General features: G+C 43.7%; 1 protein-coding gene across 1 annotated transcript in view; it reads left to right on the top strand.

Annotated features, from left to right (window-relative positions):
• The window catches only part of ANKRD52 (ankyrin repeat domain 52), a gene marked incomplete in the record, with an annotated part of 2,835,210 nt that overhangs the window by 267,141 nt on the left and 2,540,482 nt on the right, over positions 1-27,587 (top strand). The window contains 1 exon segment of the mRNA XM_044083713.1: positions 4,914-4,984. Within this exon segment, the coding sequence (XP_043939648.1) occupies positions 4,914-4,984 (71 nt within the window).

Genomic DNA, 27,587 nt, shown 5'->3' with positions numbered 1-27,587 from the left:
TACTTGCTTAGGTCAACACATTTGGATATCGAATGTTCTGTTTGCCAAAGATTTGAATTTTTAGAATATTAAAAGAATATAAAAGTAAACCTATTGTAATTTTTTTTATTCATAGATGAATACTAGGCTAACTGCCCTGAAGGACTGTTTTAAGCCAAGTCAGTAACCGTAGGTCAGAATCAAACCCTGTTACTTGTGGCTATGAAGTGAAGACCTTAACCATTATACCAAATCAATCCCTCCAAATATGTGATGTCTGTTTCTGAGTATTGAATCCACACACTTAAACTGATGTACTCATTGCCTAATGCAGTCATCAAGAACTACTGGAGCATGGTTTGCTGCCTAGAGACTGCCTTTGGGATCTCAAGTTACAAAGGAGAAGAAAAGTAGAATGGAGGAAAAGGGGGCCATCAGGCTGCCTATTGAGGCTTTCCAGGCCCCCCCCCCAATGTATGAAAAGCTGTAACTGTCTTCCTTTCTGGTTCATAAGGTTGAACACTGGGACTTGTTTGAGAAATCTACTGCTTCAGCTGCATCTCATTTTGCTCCTTTCAGGTTTTCTCTTGTGTCCATGAACTGTGAACTCGGACTGGGATTTGATTAAGTTGGCCTTAGAAAAGGTGCAGATTGAAATGGCCATCCTCTTTCCCTTGTAGTTCTAGTGTGGAAACAAAAAGCTTTTCCCCTCTCTCCCATCTGGATTTCTTCTGTCCTCCTTTTAGTCTTTGTTGGGACTGAGATTAATTTCTTGTTCCAGTCCCCCATAGGTACGTATTTGTCCTACTAGTTCAGCATCATCAGTTTTGTCATCCTCCATTGTCTTGACCGTGAACAGTTTGGTGTCGCCTTTTATTAGGACTGAGACATTGACCCTGTTTACATTGCTGATGCTCTTTGTTTCTTTTAATGTCATTCTCTATGATGTGGTTTGGGTTTGGGGACTCTGAAATTTTCAGCGCAGATGATTTTTACACTGCTGAACCATTTTGATGTTGGACTTTGAGTCTCAGCATTGTTGGCAGGGTTTGATGCAACACTTATTGTTGACTGCCTCATTGCAGTACTTCCCACTGGTACTGGTCAATGCCCTTGACGTCGGTGGATCTGATCTTTTAGTTCTGTCATATTCTTGCCAGAAAGGCAGGGAAAGGAAAGCTATCATAGGTATAGCTATACGATATCTGATGTTGCCTCTTCCTTAAACATTTTCCTTCTGATCAGTCCCGGGAAGGATCACTACAAGTAGATGTACTTAGATTACCTACCAGGTCTCCCACTTTGAGTACCAAGGTTGAGTACTGTGGAGTATTCCTCATTGCCCCTACACCAAATTCACCAGATTGAGTTGGGGAGCAGAAGACTGTCATAGATAGACATAAAAAAGAAAAAAATAGTAAGATGTTTTGATACTCTCTGCCTCTGTTGCCTGTCAGCTATCCCCTCCATACACAGTCAAAGTCCCATTAATTCCCAGTCAGTGGACTTATGGTTGACAGGGAGGGACCATCGTTTAGGTAGCCATTGAGGGTGATTTGAGTGTTTTGTGCTTAAGCCCCATCTGTGTTTCCTGCAGATTCTTGGCTTGTGGAGCTGAAGGTGGCTATGTAGCGGGTTGTCCCATGCTGGTCATCCCTCATTTCCACAAGGGACGTTGCCAGCAATCATTCCATCCTCTTCCCTCAAGCACAGGAAGCATTTTTCCCATTTTCTGCGAGATACCTTGCACTTCTGTCTGAGCTTCCTGAGTAGCTGCTACCCCCCCCCCCCATGCGTGGCAAGCAGGGTAAACCCCTTCACTACTCTCCCTCCCTACCTGTTTCCTTTCAGTGTTAGGGACACTTATTGAACCCCAGTCATTTTGAGTCACAGTAAGGGCCTACTTCCTCTGTGTTACAGTGGCTGAAGAATGCATCTCTGTCCTATGTCCAGTTAGAAGGATTTCCTAGATGTCCCCCCCAGAAGATTCCAAATTTGGGAAGATCCTTGAGGTCGTGAGGTAGGGTGGGCTTGGCTTATTGATTCCACTCTCCTCATCAGAAGTCATCCTACATGTGGCATTCTTATCTGCTTCATTGATGTCTTGAGTGTTTTCCTGCCAGCATGCAAGATGGTTGTGCTGGTGCAGAGCGTGCAGCCTCATGTTATGGATACTGCAACAGATGAATAGAAGGACTTGGAATAATTGTGTAACTTCTTACTATAACGATAGATGTCCTTCTCTTCTCTGTTGCAGTATTCCAGTCCCTCCCTCCATCCCCCGGTGTTTTTTTTCTTTTCCTTGGATGGTCATGCCCTACCTTACTTAGGTGGGCTTCCTCCTGGGGCATTAATTTCTGAAGTGTGTGTGTTTGTGTGTGTTTGTGTGTGTTTGTGTGTGTGTTTGTGTGTGTGTTTGTGTGTGTTTGTGTGTTTGTGTGTGTGTGTGTGTGTGTGTGTTTGTGTGTGTTTGTGTGTGTGTGTGTGTGTGTGTTTGTGTGTGTGTGTTTGTGTGTGTGTGTGTGTGTGTGTGTTTGTGTGTGTGTTTGTGTGTGTGTGTGTTTGTGTGTGTGTGTGTTTGTGTGTGTGTGTGTGTGTGTGTGTGTGTGTGTGTGTGTGTGTGTGTGTGTGTGTGTGTTTGTGTGTGCACACACATCACTTTTATGGCTGAGGTACGGGAGCAGCCTACGTGTGATATACCACACATCCTGCAGTAGTGGAAAACTTTTTATATACTGGCAGATGTCGGGTCTCCTATGGCGAAGAACTCCCTCATGTTAAGAATACTGCAGCAGAGAAGAGGACATCTATCGTTATGGTAACATCTTACACAGCTAATCTTTCTGCTTGTACAGGAGTTTTCTGCCTGCTTTCTAATGTGTACAGAGCCCTAGAATTCTGGCAAGGTTGGGCATATGTTAGCCTGCAGCAAATTTCCATATGTTATGAATGGTCCTGCAGCAGTGTTCCTATTTTAACACATGCTGTTGGAGTGAGGTATCTTGCAAAACTGTACTTTCACTGATTGTGTGAGAAACTAGTAAGCTGGAGTATTACTCATTTGTGCAAGGCTCAAATCGCCGAAATAGGCTGAATCCTGCCAATCTTTGGTTTGTCTGCTACTTGTACATCAAAGGAGAGCCTACCTGTAAACATATTTTTACTGACTGTGTGATCCCTTGGTTACCAATCTTTCCTGTCATGATGTGTTCTACGCAGTAGTATTGCCTTACTCTTTAAAAGTAGATAGGCATCTGTGTATGTTTTTTTTTTTTGTTTTGTTCTGCATCTAACAGGTTGCAGCCCTATTTGAGATTCTCTTGTCTGCTGCCTTGTGCATTTCTTTGGTTTTGCTGATTTGAATTGGCTGTAAGTTTTGTAGTCCTACAAATGTAATATTTTTAGTGCATAGTGTAGGACTATCTTTGTTTTTTTTTTTTTTTTATTTACTGCTCAATTCCCTTCAACTTTTATCACTCCTCTTGCACTTGGTACCACGTATTCTGCCTGCATGTGTAAGAAATATTCTGGTATCTGTACTTGATGTTGAATTTTTTTAAGATTGTGATTTGTTTGGGTTAGAGTTGGCAACATGGGTTGGAATCTGAAGCATGCATAAATAGTTACAATTTTTAAAAGCCTTTTTATTTAATTTATCTTGCATGTGTTTATACTTGCCTAGGGTTTTTTGTATGCTTTGCTGATTATACACTTCAAATCTAAAAAAAGAATTCTGCTTCACAGAATTGATTGGCCTGCTCTATTGTCGAATGACTGTTTTTTGTAAAACCTACATTAGAAAAAGATCCACATTTGTTGGGAAGATGGGGAGTGGTACCTAGAGGAATTGAATATTCATGAGGTTCTTTCTTCATCATTTGAAACCATTATTGTAGACCTTGCAGATGGAAATGTAGAACCTTTCTCAAGTGAAACTGACCACTGCATGGAAACAAGTGACCTAATAGTTCTGCTGTGCTGGCTTTCCTTGTTTTCCCTGTAGTAAGCTAATCACCCTTTTGCTCTTAACCAAGAGTGTCTGCCATTACTTTGTCTAGTATAATGCCAGTAAGGATGTGAATGACAGTGGTTCAGTGGTCAACTTGGGATGCGACTTTTTTGTAGTAGTTAGGTGTGTGACATTTTCTTTCTTAATTGGAGATGATAGTTCTATTTTGTGTCGCTTTAATGTGGTTACTATGGTTTTAGTATTTCAATTTCCACTTCTGTAGTGGTACTGTAAATTGGTATATGCATTTTGACTTCAACAGGTGCTATGAAAGAGCGTATGAACTGTGGTGGTCTCTTCTCTGGGAAGAGTAGGGATTGTTTTACTGGTGCTTGGTTCTTGTTGTGCCTGTACTGTTTTACAAGGATGTAGACCAGTTTGTTGAAGGCTGTTTCACCAAAATAGCATTCCGGGAACGGGGGGGGGGGGGGGGGTAGTCTAAAACCCAGCGTGAGACTTTGTTTCCTTTTTAATCTAACATTCTGTCTTTGGCTTTTGATGTAGCAGCTGGTGTTTACCCATGCTCTGAAGGATTTTTTCCAAACAGAACATAAATAGTATATCTGTAAGAAGAGGTGAAGTTGGACTATTCATTAATTAATTTATTGTCCGATTTCCCACTTTATTCATTTAATGTTTGTTAGGGAGCTGAATTCTTTTTCAATGGTCAGTGTACACATAGCAGGTAAGTTGATCCTGGATAGGATGCCATTTTGCCACTAAATATTCACTTAACTGTGCAGTATCTATGTTAATCATTCTGCCTCTCAACTTACTGAGGCGGAGTGTTTTTTTTTTCTTGTAAATTCTTTAATTGAAAAGTATGTCAGTATTTCTAGGATAGCAAAATGTGGATTTAAAATAATGGTGTCCCTTCTTGCCTTAATTCTAAAAATTTATTTAAGTGCTTTTCTTTGCATTATAGGTGCCAACATCAATGCAAAAGATAATGTCTGGCTGACACCCTTACACCGTGCAGCTGCCTCCCGCAATGAAGTAAGTTTTAAGAAATGGCTACTAACTGTTGTATTATTTTGTTCTGTGTAAGAAAGGGATTGCTGTTAACGTAGGCTTTTGGATAAACGTTATGAAGCCCATGGACTTTTTTTGGGTGGATATGTCTTTAAGTTAACTGCAAATGATTAAGTTTTTCAGGTGTATAAACTGTAGCAGTTTTGTGTCAAGGTTTCACTTAATCCTTGAGTTCTGGGCCTTTCTTCACAGTCCAGCTTTACCAATGGAGTATTTTTAAACAGTAGCAATCAAAGCTTTCAGGTGGAGTGCAGTCGGACAGGGAATGGAAATACTTCTGCAGAAGGATGTGAACCGAATTGGCAATAAGATGGTCTTCCTTTGTACAAGGTTTTGACTCTGAATGTTGCATTTTGATTCTTTGGTGTTATCCCTGAGATAATGAACCAGCTTTTACTTTTGCAGTATGAGATAGACAAATTAAACTGGTGTCTGTGTTTTAAGGTTATTAGGCTGTGAATATTTAGATGTCTTTCTGTTCACTTGCTGTAGTATTCTTAACTTGAGGGAGCTCCCACCAGAAGGTGACCTGACATTGGTTAGTATACAAAAGTCTTGTACTGCTCTAGGGTATGTGGTACTTCGCACTTGGGCTGCATGAAGATGTAGGCCGTAAAAGTTTTGTACGCGCATAGTCTTCAGAACTTTGCCATCAGTCAGAATGCCATTCCGACCGTCTATCTGATCGTTTCATTGATTGCGACGTCAGCCTTTTTTTTAGATAAGTCTTCTGTTGTGCAAATTTTTTTTACTGATGTTTTGGTTTTGTCATCCAAGTGCCAGTGCGGAAGACAAATTCCATGTAAGGACAGACACCTACAGTGTCTTTCTTGCTTAGGACCTTGCCATAACCATAAGTCCTGTAGCATTTGCCAGTCTTTCGTACCCAGGACCCTTAGAAGCAGTCTGTCTTCTCTTGCTATCTGTTTAGAGAACCATTAGCTTAAGTTGTTAGCTGAGTGTATGGAAGGTACCTCAGGGTCTGATGCCAAGCTGGTGAAGCACAAGACCAAGAAGCCTCAGCCTGAGGTTTCCTCTACATCTCCACCGCCCTACAAATCTCCCAAGGTGTTAATTAACGTGGAGGTACGTCCTACTTCAGGCACAGATTCACAGGCCGAACCCAGTTCTGAGGCCGGCTTGACTTCAGCCACAAGCACGATTTTTGGAGGTAGAACAGATTTCCAATTCGGATGTTGCAGAGGAACCTAGACTCGATATTTTTCAGAGGGCCCTAAGGGGGGGGGGGGTACCATGAACTCTAGTGAGAGAAGAAATGGAGTCTGATACTTTTGGATGCAGACCTTCATCCGGTCTTCTGACATTGCCTAAAATTGTTTCTCCTGCCACGAAAAAGCAAACGCGCATTTGTCTCCTGTTAGAGGCCCCTACAGATTGGCAGGCCTTTTCCCAAAGCTTGTTTCAAGTCTTCTTGGCACTCAAGCTGCCTTCTTGTCAGCCTGCTCCTGTTCCTGCTCCCTTTCCTTCTCAGAAAAGGAATGGAGACAATGACTTTTTTGATGATTTTTCCTCTGATGAAGAGGAATCCTTGGATTATTCAACACAGATTCCTCCTCGGGAATATGTATCCCCTGGAGAGTCAGCTGGAGCTCATTCCCCTATGGAAAAAAATTAATTTGGTGAAACTCTTCTGAAAATGGGAGAACACTTTGTGGGACACCTCCCAAATTTCTGATGTCCAAAAATCATACTATCTTCTTCTACAGGTTGATTTCCTTAGCCCCTCTGCAGTTCCTCCAGTGCATCCTGCATTTCTAGATGTCTTTCATAATGCTTCCCAAACCCCTGACTCCCAGGCCCTGGCTCCCAAGTAGCTGGACAGCTTCTACAAGGTCCCTGAGGATTGTACAATTCTCTTCAGGTGTCCTGCTGCAGACCCAGCAGATGTTCTTCGTGTTTCACTGTTGCAGTCATTACATTTGGGTAATCTGCTTGCAGGTTGCCCTCAGTCGGCCTGATTAAGTCTTGGGTTCTGCATTAGTTGCTGTCCCTTCTTCCATCACATCAGGTTGTCAGGGGTATAAAACATGCAGCCGACGCCATTACGTCAGTCTTTCTTGCTGTGCGGTGCCCAAAGCAGAAGCAGTTCGCAAGTGCCGGTTGGCAGACTCCTGAAATTTTCGTTTTCGAGCTTCGGAACCGAAGTCTTCAACTAAGAGCTAAGTACCCCATTGAGGAAACCTATTCTTGCTCCTTACCGATGTCAGTAAAAGATAATAATTGCATTACTTGTGGAAAGCAAATACCTCATAAAGATTTTCATTCGTATTGTATTCCTTGCCTAGGCCCTTACCCACGACATACCTTGCTTTCAGTTTTGTGCTTTTAATCAGCGCACTATCTGTCATATGTATATTTTTGCCTTTAAATATTTTGGATCTTGGTTTAATTACCCAGAAATGTAATCCATTAGCCATCCGACTACTGGGATTCCATAAAAACGCAAAGATAAAGACAGAGACAGGCCGCTGAGGTCCAAAACTGCCAACAACGCTTCTCCTAAGCCAGTCGCCAGTTCGCCGGTACTCAGTGAGGTGCTTTCGCAGCCTCTGATACCCGCTACTTCTGATTCGCAGGCATCTACTGAGACCCATTCAGAGTCCGGTATGCCGCAAGATACTTAAACTATGGATTCCGCGGATGTCTCTACCTTGGATGGGTCCAGAGCCACTGTGCAGGCGCTGGCTTCTGAGGGTGTATTCAGGCCTATGGACTTGCATATTAAATCGATGCCTCCTTCATTACCTAGGCCTAAATCTCGATCCATGTCTAAAAAAAGATGACCAGACCACATGCTCAGGCCCCAATGCCTAAAAACAAATGATAAAAATGGCTGAAGAAATAATAACTCTAATCAGGGGTAGCCAACCCCCCCCTTCTAAGAGGCCTAGGACTGAGCTTGATTATGAATCTTCTGATCAGGATTCTGTTTTTTCTGACTCTTATGATGACCTGGATTTGTCCTTATCTGCTTATGAGGATTCTGATGCAGAGGACTCTATTCTCTCTGCTTCCCCTCCTGAGGATTTTTATTTTAGGGAAACCTTACATACTCTAAGGGAGCATTTTCACTGGGAAAGCCAGGAATTTTTTGATTCTAAAAAGAGGCTTAGGGATTTCCTTCTACCTCAGCATAGGCCTCCTGTACTAGACATTGTTGTTGATGCTTTCTCGGAATCCAGTTTGGCTCCTGATTTCCTACCTCCTCCTCCCAGTAAACCTGACTGATACTGCAGGGTCCCGGAGTCACACAAGTTCCTTTCAGAAATCCTATTGCAGATCCAGAGACTATTTCACAGGGGCCCAAGGGCATTAAGGCTTCTACTGCTAAAAATTCTACCCCTTCTGATAGAGACTCCAGGGCGCTGGATAGATGGGGTAAAAAGGTTTACACTTCAGCAACCTTGGCCATTGTAGGTTCATAGGTAGATACTAGGCTATCTGCCCTAGGGCATTTATAAGCCTAGCCAGAATATGTTGGCTTTCGCCTCCCTTTTAGACTAGACTAGATTAGAGCTTTAAACTGCCAATTTCATATGTTAAAATATCAGCAACATGTTATTGGACTGCTTAAACAAAATGATGTTGATTCCTGACTGTGTGGAAAATAAAGACTTACAGGATTTAATGCATTCTGTTAAACAAGTTGGAAAACATACTTTGCAATGTGGTTTTGATTCTTTAGAGGCCTCTTGCAGGGCTGCTGTTACTGGGTCTGTGCTTAGAAGGCATGCTTGGCTTAAGGAGCAATCTTTGCCTGATAATGTTACAGCTAAATTGTTGGATGCTCCTTTAAATAAGGACCGCCTGCCTTGGCAACAAGGCTGAAGAAGTTCTTAAAAAAAATATGGAAGATAAAGCTAAATCTATGCAAACTGTTAAAGATTTTTTACAAGTTCAGCCTCCTGGATTTAGTAGGCACTGGCCCTCTATGAATTGGTCCTTTCCAGCCCCTTCCAGGTCTTCTCAAGCCAAACCCAGACACAGCAAAAACCCCAGATTTGAGTCCCAGGGGACTCTCAGAACTTAGCAGTGGGGGGGCCTCCACTTCCAAGTCTGGGAATAACAAGACTCCTTCCTATGGTAAACTGTCTCAATGACTTCCTTTTAAAATTTCCAAGCACTTATCTTCTGACTGCCCCTTTGGAGTGGAAAGATTGCTCTTCATGCATAGAACTGGGAACTCGATACCCAGGACAAATGGGTTTTAAATATAGTGTCCCAGGGATACAGATTTCACTTCCACACGTTGCCATCGCCAAGTGAGTGGCCGGACCTACCCCCAAATCCGTGGGCAGAGGCTCAAAAACAAGTGCTTTCTCTCAAGCATGGGGGCTATTCATCTGGTACCAGAAGTGGAAAAGGGACAAGGTTTCTACTCGAGACTTTTCTTGGTACCCAGAAAAGACTAATCATGGCGTCCTATCCTGGACCTGTCTACTCTAAACACCTTTCTGGAGATTCCAAAATTCATGATGCTGACTCTTCACCAGTTACTTCCTATGCTAGGCAAAGATGCCTGGTAGGCAACACTAGATTTAAAAGAAGCACACCTGCACATCCCAATCAGGGAATCCTGCGGAAGATACCTACGCTTCAAAGCAGGCTACACGCACTATCATTTCTCTGCACTTCCCTTTGTGAATACCCTGGGTGCAGTAGATAAACCAAAGGGCCTAGCTCCAGTTATTGCATTTTGCAGGCAAAGAAGTATTCAAATGTACCCATACCTGGACGATTGTCTAATTCAGACAAAGCCAGGACATACTTTTGAATCATCTGGCCTTTGTAAAAAGGGTCTAACTTGTCTGGGGTACCATAAATGAAAAGAAATCACAACTGGTACCGTCAACAAATTACATTCTTGGGAGCAAGCTTGAATACAACTTCCCAGATGGCTTATCTCACGCTAGAAAAGCAAATTCATTTGACAACCTACTTCAAAGAAGTGGCCACAAAAACCCTGCTATCTGCAAGACGAATACTGCAAGCCTTGGGGTTCATGGCCTCCTGCATTCTTCTAATTCCATATGCAAGACTGCATATGAGGAAACTACAGTGGTATCTAAAAAGCTTATGGAGTCAACATTCTCACAGCCTAGGTACAATGATTCCTATCATTCCTTGCCTAAGCCTAGAGTTCCTTTGGTGGGCAGAGGCCTGCCACCAAAACAAGGGACTAACTCACACCACCCCCTGCTGCCCAAACCGTAACATCAGATGCATCGGACTATGCATGGGGGGCTCACCTGGCAGGGAAGTGCATTCAGGGCAAATGGAACCCAAGTCAAATGCACCTGCATATCAATCAAAAAGAAATGTTAGCTATGCAGAATGCTCGGACAGCCTTCGGGACTACATTCTTCCAGGACAACTAATGGTAAAGACTGACAACACCACTGTTGTGTGGTATATAAACAAGCAGGGGGGGGGTACACATTCTTACCCCCTCTGCAGACTAGCCATGCAGCCTTGAGCTACCAAGTGCTCTTACAAGCTCAATTCCTGCCAGGAAAATTAAATACACTGGGAGACTGACTAAGCAGAAACCTCATGGACCCACACGAGTGGAAACTGGAACCAAGGATTTTCAGCATGTTGACAAGTGATATAGACCTGTCTCCCCCCAGAACTACCAATTGGACAAATTTTGCACAAGGACTCCACACAAACAAGCCGGGAAAGTGGATGCTTTGTCCTGCAGCTGGAAAATCCTATCAGTCTATGTCTTCTCCCCGCTGTGTCTGCTCTCCAAAGTACTATTAAAAGTTAAACAGGACAAACCAAGGATGATTTTGATTGCTCCAGACTGGCCGTGCCAACACTGGTACCCCCTCCTGCGCAGTGTGTCACGGTTATCTCCATGGCACCTGTCTCAGACTCCTTCCCTGCTGTCTCGACAGGAGAACCATATTCTGCACCCTCAGCTTCCAACACTGAACCTTGCAGTCTGGCTACTTACTTAAACTTTCCCTTACCATCCCTCAGCAAACCTGTGATATGCTGAAAATGGAAAAGATTCTGTGCCTGGAACCAATCTCAAGGGATGAGCACAGCAGTGCCCAATTTACCTCAGATTTTACAATACTTAACTGAGATGCTTCATAAGGGCCTGTCTTTTTCCTGCATTAAAATCCACGCCTCAGCCATTTCAGCTCATTATAACACAGAACCTCCCCTCTTCTCTCATCCAATGCTTAAGCAGTTCCTCAGAGAGGCCAAAAATTTGAGACCACCCAGGAGAGCTCCAACCCCAGCCTGGGACCTTAACTTTGTATTGGAGAAACTCACTCTACCTCCTTTCGAGCCAGCTGCTACTGCAGAGTTAATTTTTTTTCTTGGAAAACAGCTTTCCTTTTAGCAATCACTTCAGCTAGAAGGGTATCTGAATTACAGGCCCTTATGGCAGTGGAGCCTTTCATCATCTTTCATGCAAACAGGGTGTCACTCAGAACCAATCCATCCTTCATGCCCCAGGTGGTATCCAGTGTGGCTCTTAATCAGTCCATTCATTTGCCAACCTTCTTTCCCAATCCACACAACAAAGGGGGAACGGATACTGCATTCCTTGGATGTGCACAGACAACTTAGATTCTACTTGGACAGGAATAAACCTCAAAGAAAATCTGAACTGCTGGTAGCATTTGCTGCAGGGTCAGAGGGGAAGGCTATTTCAAAACAAACCATTTCTAAATGGATAAGCCATTGCATTTATTTCTGCTATAAGCACCATGCAAAACCTATCCCCCAGGGGATCAGACCTCACTCCACCAGGGCTGCATCTACTTCTACAGCCTTTCTCAGAGGCATTCCTACTAGGGACATCCTAGAAGCTGCTACCTGGAGTTCTGTACATACTTTCACCAAGCATTATCATTTGCCAATTTTCTCTAAATCCAGAGCTGGCTTTGCCACTGCAGTCTTGCAGGGCCTTGTAGCTGGCCCTAATGCTTTCTAAACTCCTCCTCCCAACCATAGCTTTGGGAATCTACTCAAATATGACTGCAACAGTGAAAAACGAAGAACATAGTACAGTTGTATACACTTACCATAAATGTAGATGTTAGAGTGTATTCACTGTTGCGGTGCTGGTTACCCTCCCTCCTGCCCCCACTTCTTTTGGCTATACCTCTGCTTTCCTTTATTATGTTTAAAAGCCTTTTTGGTGTATTTGCTTTTTTGTTGGAGGTATACCTTTGTGTTTTTATGTTTAATTGCTTCCCATTAGGGGGGCACCTGACATCTGGGGCAAGAAAAACTGATGTAATGGCGTCTGCTGCATGTTTTATACCCCTACTGTCTGACGTCATGGAAGATGAGACAGCAACCGACGCAGGACGCAAGACTTTGATAATCAGGCCAACTGAGGGCTACCTGCAAGCAGATAACCCAAATGTAATGACTGCAACAGTGAATGCACTCAAACCTCTACATTTATGGTAAGTGTACACAACTATACTTTCTTTTACCATGTTGGAATTATCAATACTGTCTTCAAATTGAGGTATTACTTAGCACAGTCAGATGCTCCCTTGTAAAGTTATTTACCAAAATATGAAAAAAAATCATAATTTCCTTAACCCAAGTCCGAAACAAACTTTGTCTGCATCTGTGTACAACATACAGGGAAAGTTGGTTTACCTTGTTGGAACTGTCAACACTGTCTTCAAAATGAGGTATTACTTGGCACACTGACATGCTCCCTTGCAGTTATTTACCAGAGTATGAAAAAAAATCATAATTTCCATAACCGAAATCCTAAACAAACTTTGATAGCTGTACATGTGTACATACAGACTGTTCTTTTACCATGTTGGAACTATTAATACTGTCTTCAAAAATGAGGTATTGCATAGCACAGTGACATGCTCCTTTGCACAGTTATTTATCAAAAATATGCACAAAGTAATACATTCCATACTGTAAGCCCTAAAACTGTGATATATGTACGTGTGTACAGCGCAAGACCACATTTCTTTTACCACGTTGTAAGGACTAATACTGTCTTGATAATGAGGTATTACGTAACATGTTGACATCTTTCCTTAGTTAGGTCATTCACTAAAATATGAAAAAATATCATAATTTTCATAACCTAACTCCTAAAAAACTGATATCTGTACATGCATACAGGATACAGACAGTTTTTATCATATTGTAAGGACTAAGACTGCCTTAAAAATGAGGTATGACCTGGCACAATTACATGCTACCTAGTAAAGTTATTTACCAAAATATGAAAAAAATAATTTCTATAACCCGAGTCCTAAACAAACTGATATGTACATGTGCGCAGCATTCAGACCCAGTTATTTTACCGTGTAGATACATTATTGTAAATATACACATTCTTGGTGTAGCCAACATACTGCTGAATGGGTGCATGTAAAGAGAAAAAAAAGCAAGGTAAAGACTGCCACTCCACTAATGATCCCAGGACAGGCATGGGACTTCAAGTGAAATGCAAGGCCATCTGATCTGTCCAATACCTGTGCTGGCTTCACACTCAGACAGCTGTTACCACTAGAGTCTCACGACCTCCTTCAGTGTCAGCAGTCTGCTTTACCTATGCCTTTTCTATTTACGTGTCCTTTCAGCAATGGACCTAAGGGATCAAGTTCTGTATTACTAAGCCCTTCCTGTCATCTAACCTCTACACATGCCTGGTAATAGCAGAAGAAGAAAAAAAGCATTGCAGGATGTTTACTGACATGTTCAATTGTACGTGGTAGCAGTCTCCTGAAACGGTTCTTTGTCAACATCTTCACCAGTTCCTTACCACAGTTATTTGCCAAACTCAGAAAAATGTCATATTTTTACATAACACAATTCATAAGCAAATGCATATTTGTACATGTGTACAGCATACAGATAGTTGTTTTGCAATCTGAAAGTGTTACTCAGCATATGTACAAGTTCCCTAGCACATCTTTTCCTGTGTTGTAAGTAGTGACAACGGTGTTCATAAATCTAACAATAGAGATGTCCTTCAAGGATGCATCTGCAGTCCTTACAAATGGGTTGTCCTGTCGTCAGGCAGCCCTTCGGTCGGCCGGATTCCAAAGTCTGGGTCTGGCCTCGGCTGATGTTGCACTTCACCCGACGTCATAGCTGCAGTTCTTCGGGTATAAAGGTATCAGCCGACGCCATTTTCCTCAGTCTTTCTTGCCGCATGGCGCCCGAAGCAGAAGCTGTTCGCAAGTGCCGGTCGGTCAGAACCAGAGATTACTACTACCGAAGACTTCTAAAAAGCTAAGTACCCGTTGGGGACTCTTTCTTGCCTCAGCCGATGTCAGAAAAAGTGAATAACTGTTTAACTTGTGGGAAACAAATACCTCATAAAGATTTCCACTCTTTCTGCCTACCTTGTTTAGGCCCAGACCACGACGTAGCAGCTTGTCTAGCCTGTGCTTCTTTCAACCGACGGACGCTTAGACGTTGGTCGGAATTTGCTGAGGAGTTTTTCGGCTCCGCTTTTGCTTACATTATGCCGTCGGAAACTCTGACTCCGCAAATAACTAAAAAGCGCAAGGAAAAGGACCGACACTCGCGGTCCGCGGTTTCAAGCCAACCGCGAGTGTCTCGGTTTCGGCTGAAACAGAGGCCACGGTTCTTCCTTCGGCCGAAAGCTTACCTCCTACCGAGGCCTCATCCTGCATGGCTTAATCTGCTACTGAAATCCCACCTGCTCTTGCAGGTTCACAGGATTTATCTGATACTATTCCTTTAGATATTTCTACTCCTGCACGTGGAGCTGCTAGGCCCCCTGCATCCATGTCGATTAAGGCTTTTGCCAGGGCTAAAGCAGCAAAATCTACCAAAACTGTGCCTGCTAAGACCCCCTCTCACAGGCCTAGCTCTAGTTCTCAAATGCTTAGTCTAGCAGAGGATCTCATTTCTTTGATCCGGGGATCCCAACCCCACCCAGACAGGGCCTCTCACCCACCTCCAGAGAAGAGGCCTAGAGCAGAGCCCCCCGAGCCAGTTTCTTCAGATGACTCCTCTGATGATTCAGATAATACAAACCCTCCAGAGGGCCCTTTTTCACCTTATGAGGACTCTGATGCAGAAGAGTCCATTCCTTCTGCCTCTCCGCCTGAGGAATTTTCTTTTGGGGAAACCTTGCATGCTATGAGGGAACAATTTCAATGGCAGGGCCAGTATTTTTCAGACTCTAGGAAAAGGCTTAGAACTTTTTTGCATTTGCCACAGCATAGGCCTTTAGCCATTCCTCCAGTACTTACTGTTGTGGATGATGCATTTAATGATGCTTGTACTGCTCCTGATTCTCTTCCTCCGGCCCCTGCTAAGCCCGATAGGTACTACAGGGTTCCGGACACACATTATCATTTGTATAAGGCTCCTTTTGCAGATCCTGAAACTATCTCCCAGGGACACAAAGCTGTAGCAGCTACCTCTGCCAAAAACACCCTCCCCTCTGAAAGGGAATCTAGGGCCTTAGAGAGATGGGGTAAAAAAGTTTACACTTCTGCTACTCTTTCAGCTAGGGCCTTAAACTGTCAATTCCACATGATTCAGTATCAGGAATTTATGTTAGATCAGTTAACTAAAAAACTGTCCTCGGATGAACCATTAGACAAAAAAATCTGTTTAGGAAAAATGTACATAACATTCAGCAGGTCAGTAATCATTCCTTAAAATGCGGCTATGATGCACTGGAGGCTTCTTTTAGATCAGCTATGACTGGTACAGTGATCAGAAGACATGCATGGTTAAAAGAGCAGTCATAACCAGACCATGTTAAATCAAAGCTCCTAGATGCTCCTATGGATAAGCTCAATTTGTTTGGCTCCCCGGCACAGCAGGTGCTCAAGAAGGTGGAAGAGAAAGCAAAATCTGTCCAGACAGTTAAGGATTTCTTGCAGGTCCAGCCTCCAAGGTTTAGTAGGAACTGGCCTTCCAAGAATTGGTCCTTTCCAGACACCTCCAGAGCCCAGAGAGGCAGGAATAGGCTCTTAAGAGGCCGGGGTCAATCCAGAGGTGCCTACAGGGGACGTCAATGGCAGGCTAACAACCAGCGAGGTACTGCCACAGATCCAGCCACCACCACTTCCACAGGACAATCACAGTGACTTGGCTCTGGCACCGCCTACCAGGGAACAACTAGAAGCACCCTTAGGCGGAAAGCTAGCCTTATTTTCAGTAAACTGGCACTACATCACAGGAGACAAATGGATTTTACAGACAATAGACCAAGGTTACAGGTTTCACTTCCATACTCTACCAAGGAAGAGAGGAATGCCAAACCTACCTCCAAATCAGAAAACAGAAGCTCTACAACAAATAAATCACTTACTAAGGATGAGAGCTGTAGAAAGGGTACCATCTATGGAACAAGGGCAAGGATTTTACTCCAGACTCTTCCTGGTACCAAGAAAAGAAAACCAATGGAGACCTATTCTAGACCTGTCCGCTCTAAACACATATACCTCATTGTTCCAAAATTCAAAATGCTGACCCTACAGCAGCTTCTTCCCATGCTGGGCAAGGAGTCTTGGCTGGTAACTCTAGATCTCAAGGAGGCATACCTGCACGTCCCCATACGACCAAATTGCAGAAGATACCTCAGATTTCTTGCAGGATCAGAGCATTATCAATTCTCAGCATTGCCCTTTGGCTTATCTACTGCGCCCAGAGTATTCACGAAATGCCTGGCATCAGTAATGGCTCATTGCAGGCTTCAGGGAATTCAAATTTACCCTTACCTGGACAACTGCCTGTTGCAAGCGGACAACAAAAACAAATTAACAAAAGATTTGAAAAAGGTCATTCATCTACTGCAAGACTTGGGATACACAGTCAATATAAAAAAGTCAAGGCTGATATCATCCCAAAGGATAACCTTCTTTGGTGCAGAGCTGGACACATCAAACCAAATGGCATTCCTAACAGTAGAAAAACAGAAGTACCTCCCTCTCTACTTCATGGCATTAACAAAGCAGAACCAGCTAACAGCAAGAAAAGTCCTGCAAGCCCTGGGTTACATGGCATCCTGCATAATATTGATTCCACATGCCAGACTACATATGAGAAAGTTACAGTGGTACCTAAGGAATTTATGGTCTCAGCACAAGCACAGCCTAGAAACCCGAATTCCAATAATTCCATGCCTGAAGCAAGAATTCCAATGGTGGGCTCAGGCCTGTCAATCAAACAAAGGACTGCCCTTCCACAGACCTCAACCAAGCCAGACCATCACACCAGACTCCTCAGACCTCGGTTGGGGGGCACACATGTTGGACAAGTGCATACAAGGCTTATGGACTCTGGACCAGCTGCACCTACACATAAATCAAAAGGAGATGCTGGCAGTAAAACTGGCAATTGAGATATTCAGACCATTTCTTCGACAGGGTCAATTGCTGATAAGGACGGACAACACCACAGTTATGTGGTACATTAACAAACAGGGAGGCACGCATTCATATCCTCTATGCCGGATGGCAATGGACCTCTGGAATGTGGCCCTGAGCTTCAACATTCAGTTACAAGCAATATTTGTACCAGGAAAAGAAAATATACTAGCAGACATCCTAAGCAGAACTACCACGGATGCCCACGAATGGATGCTGCATCCAGACATCTTCAAAACCATTACAGGGAAATGGGGACTACCAGAAATAGACTTATTTGCATCCCCACACAACCACCAATTGAAAAAATTCTACACGAGGGCATACCACCCACTTGCTTGGAAGGTGGACTCCCTATCTTTCAGTTGGAAAAACCTGACAGCATATGCATTCCCACCTCTTCCTTTGATGCACAAGGTGCTATTGAAGATCAAAGAAGACCGTCCAAGGATCATCCTGATAGCTCCAGACTGGCCTTGGCAGCATTGGTACCCATTACTGAGGAGTATGTCTCGGGACCAAATATGGCCTCTGCCCCTAGTTCCCTTACTGTTAACACAGAACAACTTCAAAACCCTGCATCCAAACCTAAAAACACTGCAGCTGGCTGCCTGGAACATTGCATAACACAAAATAACCCAGATTTATCTCAAAGGGTTAAAGACAGTATTTTGGAGGCTCGCAGACCCTCAACAAGAAAAAATTATTCAGCAAAATGGAAAAGATATCTCATTTGGAGTGCAGCAAAAGGAGAAAATGTGTCACTGGTAAACATAGCTAACATCCTGGAATACTTGGCAGAGCTCTTCCACAATGGCCTGTCCTATTCTTCCATTAAGATTCATGCATCAGCTATTTCAGCAGAATACAACATGGACCCTCCAGTCTTCTCACATCCTCTGCTCAGGCAGTTTCTGAGAGGAATTAAAAATGTAAAGCCACCTAGGAAGCCACCATTGCCCGCATGGAACTTGAACTTTGTGCTAGAAAAGTTGACACTCCCTCCTTTCGAACCTGCAGCAACAGCAGAATTACAGTACTTATCATGGAAAACTGCTTTCCTGCTTGCAATCACTTCAGCAAGAAGGGTTTCTGAACTACAGGCATTAATGGCAGTATAGCCCTTCCTTATCTTCCATCAAGATAGTGTCCATGAGAACTAATCCTACTTTTATGCCAAAGGTGGTCTCCAGGGTATCTTTAAACCAAGCCTACATTCTTCCCCAACCCACAGAACAAGGGAGAAAGACTGTTACATACCTTGGATGTACAGTGACAATTGCGTTACTACCTGGACAGGACCAAGAGCAATAGAAAAACTGACCAGCTACTGGTAGCATATGCAACAGGAATGGAAGGAAAAGCAATTTCAAAACAGACAATCTCTAAGTGGATAGGAAATTGCATTAGATTTTGTTACTCTTACCATGGGAAGAAAACTCCAGAAAACATCAGACCTCACTCTGCAAGGGCTACAGCCACTACCACAGCTTTTTTACGAGGAGTGGCTACCAAAGACATTTTAGAGGCTGCTACTTGGAGCTTCGTGCATACATTTGCCAAGCATTATAATCTACCCTTATACTCCAGATCCCGAGCAGGTTTTGCCACTGCTGTTTTGCAAGGGATCCTAACTACACCATAATCTTATTACTCCTCCTCCCCCAGTTTGGCTATGGTATTCTACCCATTTGTAAGGACTGCAGATGCATCCTTGAAGGACATAGTACAGTTTTGTACCTACCATAAATGTAGATGTCCGAGAGGCATGCATCTGCAGTCAGGATTACCCTCCCTCCTTCCCCTCTGAGGTACTCCTAGGGTATTTGCCCATCTTCTAGCTAGCTGGGGGAATCTATTATGGTGTATTTGTTTGTATATATGTATATACATGTTTATTTTTATTTGCTCTTTCTTATTTGGAAACTTTTGCAATTATCCAAATTTAGCCTTCCTAGAGGGCACCTTGCATCTGGGGCAAGAAACACTGAGGAAAATGGCGTCGGCTGATACCTTTATACCCGAAGAACTGCAGCTATGACGTCGGGTGAAGTGCGACATCAGCCGAGGCCAGACCCAGACTTTGGAATCCGGCCGACCGAAGGGCTGCCTGACGACAGGACAACCCATTTGTAAGGACTGCAGATGCATGCCTCTCGGACATCTACATTTATGGTAGGTACAAAACTGTACTTTTTACTTACCGTACTGGTCCTACTTGGTCATGGGTGTTTTCCATTCTTCTCACAAGCTGCATGTTACCAATTTATTGTGCATAGCTCTCATGCCATTGTGGAGGTCCATCAAGAACAAAGCAATTTCCTTCTCAGTTAGGTGAATGTCATTCCTTCTGAAAAAGGGAACATCTTCTGCGGTGATGCTATCATGGCAGATTGTGGATCCACCGACCCTGTGCATCAAGCCATGCATGAACCCATTCCGTAAACGTCTGGCCTTGTGCGCTTCCCATTGACTGCTGTTTTCCATATCTGGTGAGGAATTATGTCATACCACACAAAATGACAACATGGCCACCACGACTACAGGTGTTCAAAATTGCTCCGATTTGAAACCGTAGCCTTCTGAGTGGGGGACTTTTGACATCATTCCCTCCAATGTGCAACAGAAGAATGTTGGGCTCAGAGTAGATGGAACACTTCTCTTCCAACAACTGCAGTACTCCGCTCCAATGCATACCTCTTCTTGCAATCCAGTATACCTTCACACTTGATGTGGGGGAAGCTCAAGTTGTAGTGATTTTCACATACAGAGGCATGGCTGGCAGCCCAGTGAATGTAGGAATGGCCACATACCCACACACTCACTTGTCGTTCTCCTGCTTTGTGAAGCCATGTTAGTGTCAGAAGGTGGACTAACTTGCACAGGAAAGAAAATGTAAACTGATTATTACTGATGTTTGAAAGATATATTGGAAGACTACATATATATGTATATATGCATGTCATAAGCATCACCTGGTTAGCCCATCCAAATCTTCACTGTTATCCACAGGATAAAATGTTCATTTGCATTAGTTCACAAAAGATATGAGGCAGATATAACCACAATCAGGACTTTGCTGTTTATCAGACAAATTGTAAAAATGACAGAGAGAAACTGGTGGGGGGATGGCTTGAAATCACTCCATGTAGGCCACAACACAAAACTGGCTTTTGCATTCATCAGTGTGATAACCTCTACTTATGTGAATAACATTGACAGATGTTGGGGGTTTTACCCGAAAAGTGATGATGACTCATTGCTGTATTGTAACTGTACTCATTGTTAATGTGATAATCAGCTGCATTTCATTACTGCAAAGTTATGCTTGCTCAGACACAGGCGATAATTTCTGCATATAATTTGTTGAGTTAGGCATTCATTAGATTACCATGTGCAGCTGTTGTGTAACACAGACCAGAGTAATTCAGTAACATAGTATAACACTTAGATATTAATGAGCCCTTCCTCCAACCTAAATTCCACACATGACTGACAAAGCCAAGAAAAAAAGCCCAAAATATATGGTACCTCCATGTTGCTAGTAGTCAGCAAGTAATAACCTTTGTTTCACTCAGGGAAGTACTTAGTATAATCAGAAATACAGTAACACAAGCAAACATCTCAAACTTATCTGGCTGATCCAAAAAGTACTAATTCATGTTATCTCACCTAACCATCGGTGTGAGGTTTTCCATTATATAAATATATGACTTAAGGCAGAAAGAACATCCTTGTCCGTATGAATGCTTTACAGTTAATCATATGTAGTAGGGGTGGGGAGTAGTCCTAGAATCCAGGAACTGATTTTTTCCCTATTTGATAACTGCTTTCTGATCGACCAATACATAGTCTCAGTGACTGTGTCCCATATATACCTAGCAGATGAACAGCCCCACGGCTTATCCTTGTAGACAGGTTATTAATGCAGATGACCATTATTTAAATTGTTTTAATGGAGAAAGATGCAAAGTATGTATGTATGTAAACTTGTAACATAACAGATATTTTGTAGTGGCGTGATGGATTATCATTTTACACACTACCCTCTTTACTGAGGTACGCAGCATTTCAGTTTATATTACCATATCCACACATTTATTATACATATGGGTTCTTTCATTATAAAAGACACACATTTATTCCCTGTTGTAGTTCTGTGAGATCATCTCTTTCTACAAATGAAGATTTTTTTTTTTTTATTTCGAATCTTATCAAGTATTCTCCGATGCATCCATGGCTTGTAGATATTGCCACCATCTGATTCCATCTTTAACTGTGCCTGGTCAGAGATCATAGTCCACAGTTTATTTTTCCCACATCCCACACATCCACTAAAAGACACTTTCCCTTCCCAGGAAATAGGGTGTATTGCAATCTGAATGTTTGCTCACCCCATGTTCATCTCCAGTAAATCCCTTTACTATCTCCTCCTTTCCAGTTTTATTCAGTAGTCTTACCCACTTCTGACCCTGCTGTGTCCCACATCTTCATGTCGCATGATCCTAGGTTGCTTCTCATAATTCTTAGCATAGTGCTGTCAAGTGACACCCATTGTGTGCTTGGGTTTAATCTTGCTCTAAGATATTGACATTCAGCCACTGCTTCATGATATCTTTTGAAATCTGGGAGACCAACAATCTGGTATTTTACAGGCAAGAATAGTGTTGATGTCCTTCAAGGATGCATCTGCAGTCATAACATATGGGTTGTCCTGCCTCAGGCAGCCCTTCGGTCGGCCGGATTCCCAAAGTCTGGGTCCGGCGTCGGCTGATGTCGCACTTTCCCCGACGTCAGAGCGCCTGGGGTATAAAAGCATCAACCGACGCCATCTTCCCCAGTCTTTCTTGCCGCGTGGTGCCCGAAGCAGAAGTAGTTTGCAAGTGCCGGTCGGCCAGCTCCTGTAATTCAGCTACCGAAGACTTCAAAAAGCTAAGTACCCCGTTGAGGACTCTTTCTTGCCTCAGCCGATGTCAGATAAAGTTAATAATTGTTTAACTTGTGGGAAACAAATACCTCATAAGGATTTCCACTCTTACTGCCTACCCTGTCTAGGCCCAGACCACGACGTCTTGGCCTGTTCATCCTGTGCTTCCTTTAACCGACGCACTCTTAGACGTCGGGTGGAGTTTGCAGAGGAATTTTTTGGGGCTAGTTTTTGATATAAGATGCCATCGGAGACTCCGACTTCTCATTTAGTTAAGAAACGGAAGGACAAGGACCGACACACGCGGGCCGCGGTTTCGGCTGAACCCACGGCCAGGCCTACCGCGAGTGTCTTGGTCTCAGCTGAAACAGAGTCCTTGCTACTTCCAGTTAATGAAACCGCTCAACCGACTACCTCGGTCCCGGAGGCCCCGGCTGAGTCTGTTATTGAATTTCCAACAGAAACTGGTGTCCTGGAACCTTCCGACACCATTCCTTTAGACAAATCTACACCAGCACGTGGTGCAGCCAGGCCTCCTGCATCCATGTTCATTAAGGCATTCTCCAGGGCTAAAGCTGCTAAACTCTCAAAAGCTTTGCCTCCCAAGGTTATCCCTCAGGGACCCTCTACTGGTTCACAGATTCTAAGCTTAGCCGAGGATCTTATCTCCTTAATTAGGGGCTCTCAACCTCATCCGGACAGAGGCTGTCAACCTCCTCCAGACAAAAGGCCCAGGGTTGAGCCCTCTGATCCCCACTCCTCAGATGAGGCCTCTGATGGCTCTACTCTCTCGGACCACCAGGAGGAGGCTTTTTCGGCCTACGAGGATTCTGATGCAGAGGAATCTATTCCCTCGGCCTCCCCTCCTGAAGAGTTTTCCTTTGGGGAGACACTACACACCATGAGAGAGCATTTCCAATGGCAGGGCCAGGAATTCTCTGATTCCAGGAAAAGATTAAGGACCTTTTTACATTTGCCTCAGCATAGGCCTTTAGCTATTCCTCCTGTTTTGAATGTCATTGATGATGTGTACTCTGACTCTAGCACAACCCCTGATTCTCTGCCTCCGGCTCCTGCCAAACCAGATAGGTACTACAGGGTCCCGGACTCGCATCTTTACCTTTACAAGGCCCACTCTGCTGATCCAGAAACTATTTCCCAGGGCCCTAAAGGGGTTGCAGCTGCCACTGCTAAAAATCCTCTCCCCTCTGAAAGGGAGTCCAGAGCTTTAGAGAGATGGGGTAAAAAAGTGTATACTTCTGCTACTCTTTCTATGAGGGCATTAAATTGTCAATTTCATATGATACAGTACCAAGAGTATTTGTTAGATGAATTGCATAAAAAACTGTCTTCACCTGACTCCTAGACCGCAAGTCACTTCAGGATCTGGTACATAACTCACAACAGGTTAGCAACCATTTCTTGCAATGTGGTTATGATGCATTGGAAGCTTCATGTAGGTCAGCTATGACTGGCGCAGTCATACGTAGGCATGCTTGGCTGAAGGAACAATCTCTGCCAGACCATGTTAAAGCAAAGCTGCTGGATGCTCCTCTGGAAAAGCAAAAGTTATTTGGCTCCACGGCTCATGAGGTCCTAAAGAAATTTGAAGAAAAGGCAAAATCCGTACAAACAGTCAAAGATTTTCTCCAAGTACAACCACCAAGATTCAGCAGGAATTGGCCTTCCAAGAATTGGTCCTTTCCAGACAGAGAGGTTTCAGAGAGGCAAGAACAGGCGTGCCAGAGGTAGAGGGCAAGCTAGAGGCTCCTACAGAGGATGTCAATGGCAGCCTCCCAACCAGAGAGGTAATGCAGGACCTTCAACTGCTGCACAAGGACACGCTCAATGACTTTACTTTGACACCGCCAACCAGGGCTCAATTGGAAGCACCTTTGGGCGGAAAGCTTTCTTTATTCTCAGAAAAAGGGACAAATGGACACTACAAATAATAGACAAAGGATACAGGTTTCATTTCCACACATTACCAAAAAGAAAGGGCATGCCAGACCTGCCACCAAATCAAAGGGCAGAGGCTTTGAAACAAATTTCCAGCTTAATGCAAATGAAAGCTATAGAAAAGGTTCCTCTCTCAGAACAAGGCCAAGGATTTTATTCCAGACTATTCCTTGTTCCAAGAAAAGGAAAACAATGGAGGCCTATTCTCGACTTGTCCGCATTGAATACTTATCTCATTGTGCCAAAGTTCAAAATGCTGACTCTACAGCAGCTCCTTCCCATGCTGGGCAAGGGGTCTTGGCTGGTAACTCTAGACCTCAAGGAGGCATACCTGCATGTCCCTGTCAGACAAAGTTGCAGAAGACACCTCAGATTTCTTGCAGGGTCAGAGCATTATCAATTCTCAGCATTGCCCTTTGGCTTATCTACTGCGCCCAGAGTATTCACGAAATGCCTGGCATCAGTAATTGCACACTGCAGACTTCAGGGGATTCAAATATACCCATATCTGGACGACTGCCTTATACAAGCGGACAGCCAACAAACTTTGGTAAAACACTTGAATTATGCCATCCACCTACTTCAGGCCTTGGGATATACAGTCAACTTTCACAAATCAAGACTTGTTCCATCCCAAAGAATAACCTTTCTGGGTGCAGATCTAGATACAACCACCCAAATGGCCTTCCTCACAGAAGAAAAACAAAATCAACTACCAGATTACTTCAAAAATCTGACAAGACAAACCCAGCTGACTACAAGGAAAATCCTGCAGGCCCTGGGTTACATGGCTTCTTGCATCATTCTGATTCCGCAAGCAAGACTACATATGAGGAAACTACAATGGTACCTAAGGAGTTTATGGACTCAGCACAGTCACAGCCTGGAAAATTTGATACCACTCATTCCATGCCTTCAAAAGGAATTTCTGTGGTGGGCTCAAGCAAGCCAGTCAAACAGGGGTCTGCCTTTCAGCAAACCAATAGCCAGCCAAACCATTACAACAGACGCTTCAGACCACGGATGGGGAGCGCACATGGAGGGCAGATGCATTCAAGGTCTATGGTCACAAAAAGAGCTACGCATGCACATAAACCAAAAGGAAATGCTGGTAGTGATACATGCAGTCGAAGCCTTCAAACCCTTTCTGCATCATGGCCATCTGCTAATAAGGACAGACAATACCACGGTTATGTGGTACATAAACAAGCAAGTAGGCACCCTTTCCTATCCTCTTTGCAGGCTGGCAATGAATCTATGGGAACTTTCCTTGAAACTCAATATACAGCTACAATCCCAGTTTGTGCCAGGGAAAGACAATATACTGGCGGACAGCTTGAGCAGAAATATCATGGATGCACACGAATGGATGCTGCACCCAGACATCTTTCTACAGATAACACAATCATGGGGGAGGCCGGACTTAGATCTTTTTGCCTCCCCCCACAATCATCAACTGAAGAAATTCTGCTCAAGGACATACCACCCACAAGCATGGAAAGTGGACGCCCTCTCTTTCAGCTGGAGAACTCTAACAGTGTATGCATTTCCACCTCTCCCATTAATGACCAAGGTTTTACTGAAGATCAGGACAGAGCAGCCAAAAGTGATTCTGATAGCTCCGGACTGGCCAAGACAGCACTGGTACCCACTGTTAAAGAGCCTGTCACGCACGAAACCATGGCCTCTTCTGCTGACACAGCACAATTACAAAACTCTGCATTCCAACCTGAAAACCTTGCAACTAACAGCCTGGAAAATACCTTGATGACTCCTCAGGACAAGCTATCCCAGAGAGTGAAAGATATTATTATGGAAGCTCGCCGGCCTTCCACAAGAAGGACATATTCAGCAAAATGGAAAAGATTTCACATTTGGAACACCACAAAGGGCCTAGATGCAACAGTGATGAACATGGCACATATCCTGGAATACTTGGCAGAAATGTTCCACAATGGTCTGTCTTACTCTTCCATTAAAATTCATGCTTCAGCAATTTCAGCAGAGTACAATACTGATCCACCTGTCTTCTCTCATCCTCTCCTAAGACAGTTTCTAAGAGGAATCAAAAACATCAATCCTCCAAGGAAACCACCTCTACCTACTTGGGACCTTAACTTTGTGTTGGAAAAACTAACACTGCCTCCCTTTGAACCAGCAGCATCTGCAGAACTACAGTTCCTGTCTTGGAAGACTGCTTTCCTTCTGGCCATAACCTCAGCAAGAAGAGTATCTGAGTTACAGGCCCTTATAGCAGTACAGCCATTCCTTATTTTTCATCAGGACAGAGTTTAATTGAGAACCAATCCTACATTTATGCCAAAGGTGGTATCCAGGGTGTCATTAAATCAAGCTATTCACTTGCCTACCTTCTTTCCAAATCCACAAAACAAAGGGGAGAAACTTCTGCACACTCTGGACATACACAGGCAGTTGCACTACTACTTGGACAGAACTAAAGGTTACAGAAAAATTGACCAGTTGTTGGTAGCATATGCTGCTGGTACACAAGGAAAAGCAATTTCCAAACAGACAATTTCAAAATGGATAGGGAATTGCATTCGTTTGTTACTCCTTTCACGGAAAAACTGTGCCAGCTAACATTAGACCTCATTCCACGAGAGCCACAGCCACCTCCACAGCCTTCTTAAGAGGGGTGGCTACCAAGGACATTTTAGAAGCTGCTACATGGAGCTCCGTGCATACATTTGCCAAGCATTACAATTTACCTTTATATTCCAGATCCAGAGCTGGCTTTGCTACGGCAGTCCTGCAGGGCATTTTAGCTACACCCCCAGATTGGCTTTGGTATTCTACCCATATGTTATGACTGCAGATGCATCCTTGAAGGACATAGTACAGTTTTGTACCTACCATAAATGTAGATGCCCGATAGGTATGCATCTGCAGTCAGGTTTACCCTCCCTCCTTCCCCTCTGTGGTATTTCTTGGGTACTTACCCCTCTTATAGCTAGCTGGGGGGATCTATTATGGTGTATTTGTTTTTATATTATTGTACATGTTTGGATTTTTAAATGCATCTCTCCAAATTTAGCCTTCCTTAGAGGGCACCTGGCATCTGGGGCAAGAAAAACTGAGGAAGATTGCATCGGCTGATGCTTTTATACCCCAGGCGCTCTGACGTCGGGGAAAGTGCGACATCAGCCGACGCCGGACCCAGACTTTGGGAATCCGGCCGACCGAAGGGCTGCCTGAGGCAGGACAACCCATATGTTATGACTGCAGATGCATACCTATCGGACATCTACATTTATGGTAGGTGCAA

The sequence above is a fragment of the Protopterus annectens genome, chromosome 9.part0 (assembly GCF_019279795.1).
Source record: "Protopterus annectens isolate FY-2018-M chromosome 9.part0, PAN1.0, whole genome shotgun sequence".
Lineage (NCBI taxonomy): Eukaryota > Metazoa > Chordata > Ceratodontiformes > Protopteridae > Protopterus > Protopterus annectens.
This window is presented reverse-complemented; position numbering and strand designations above follow the sequence as displayed.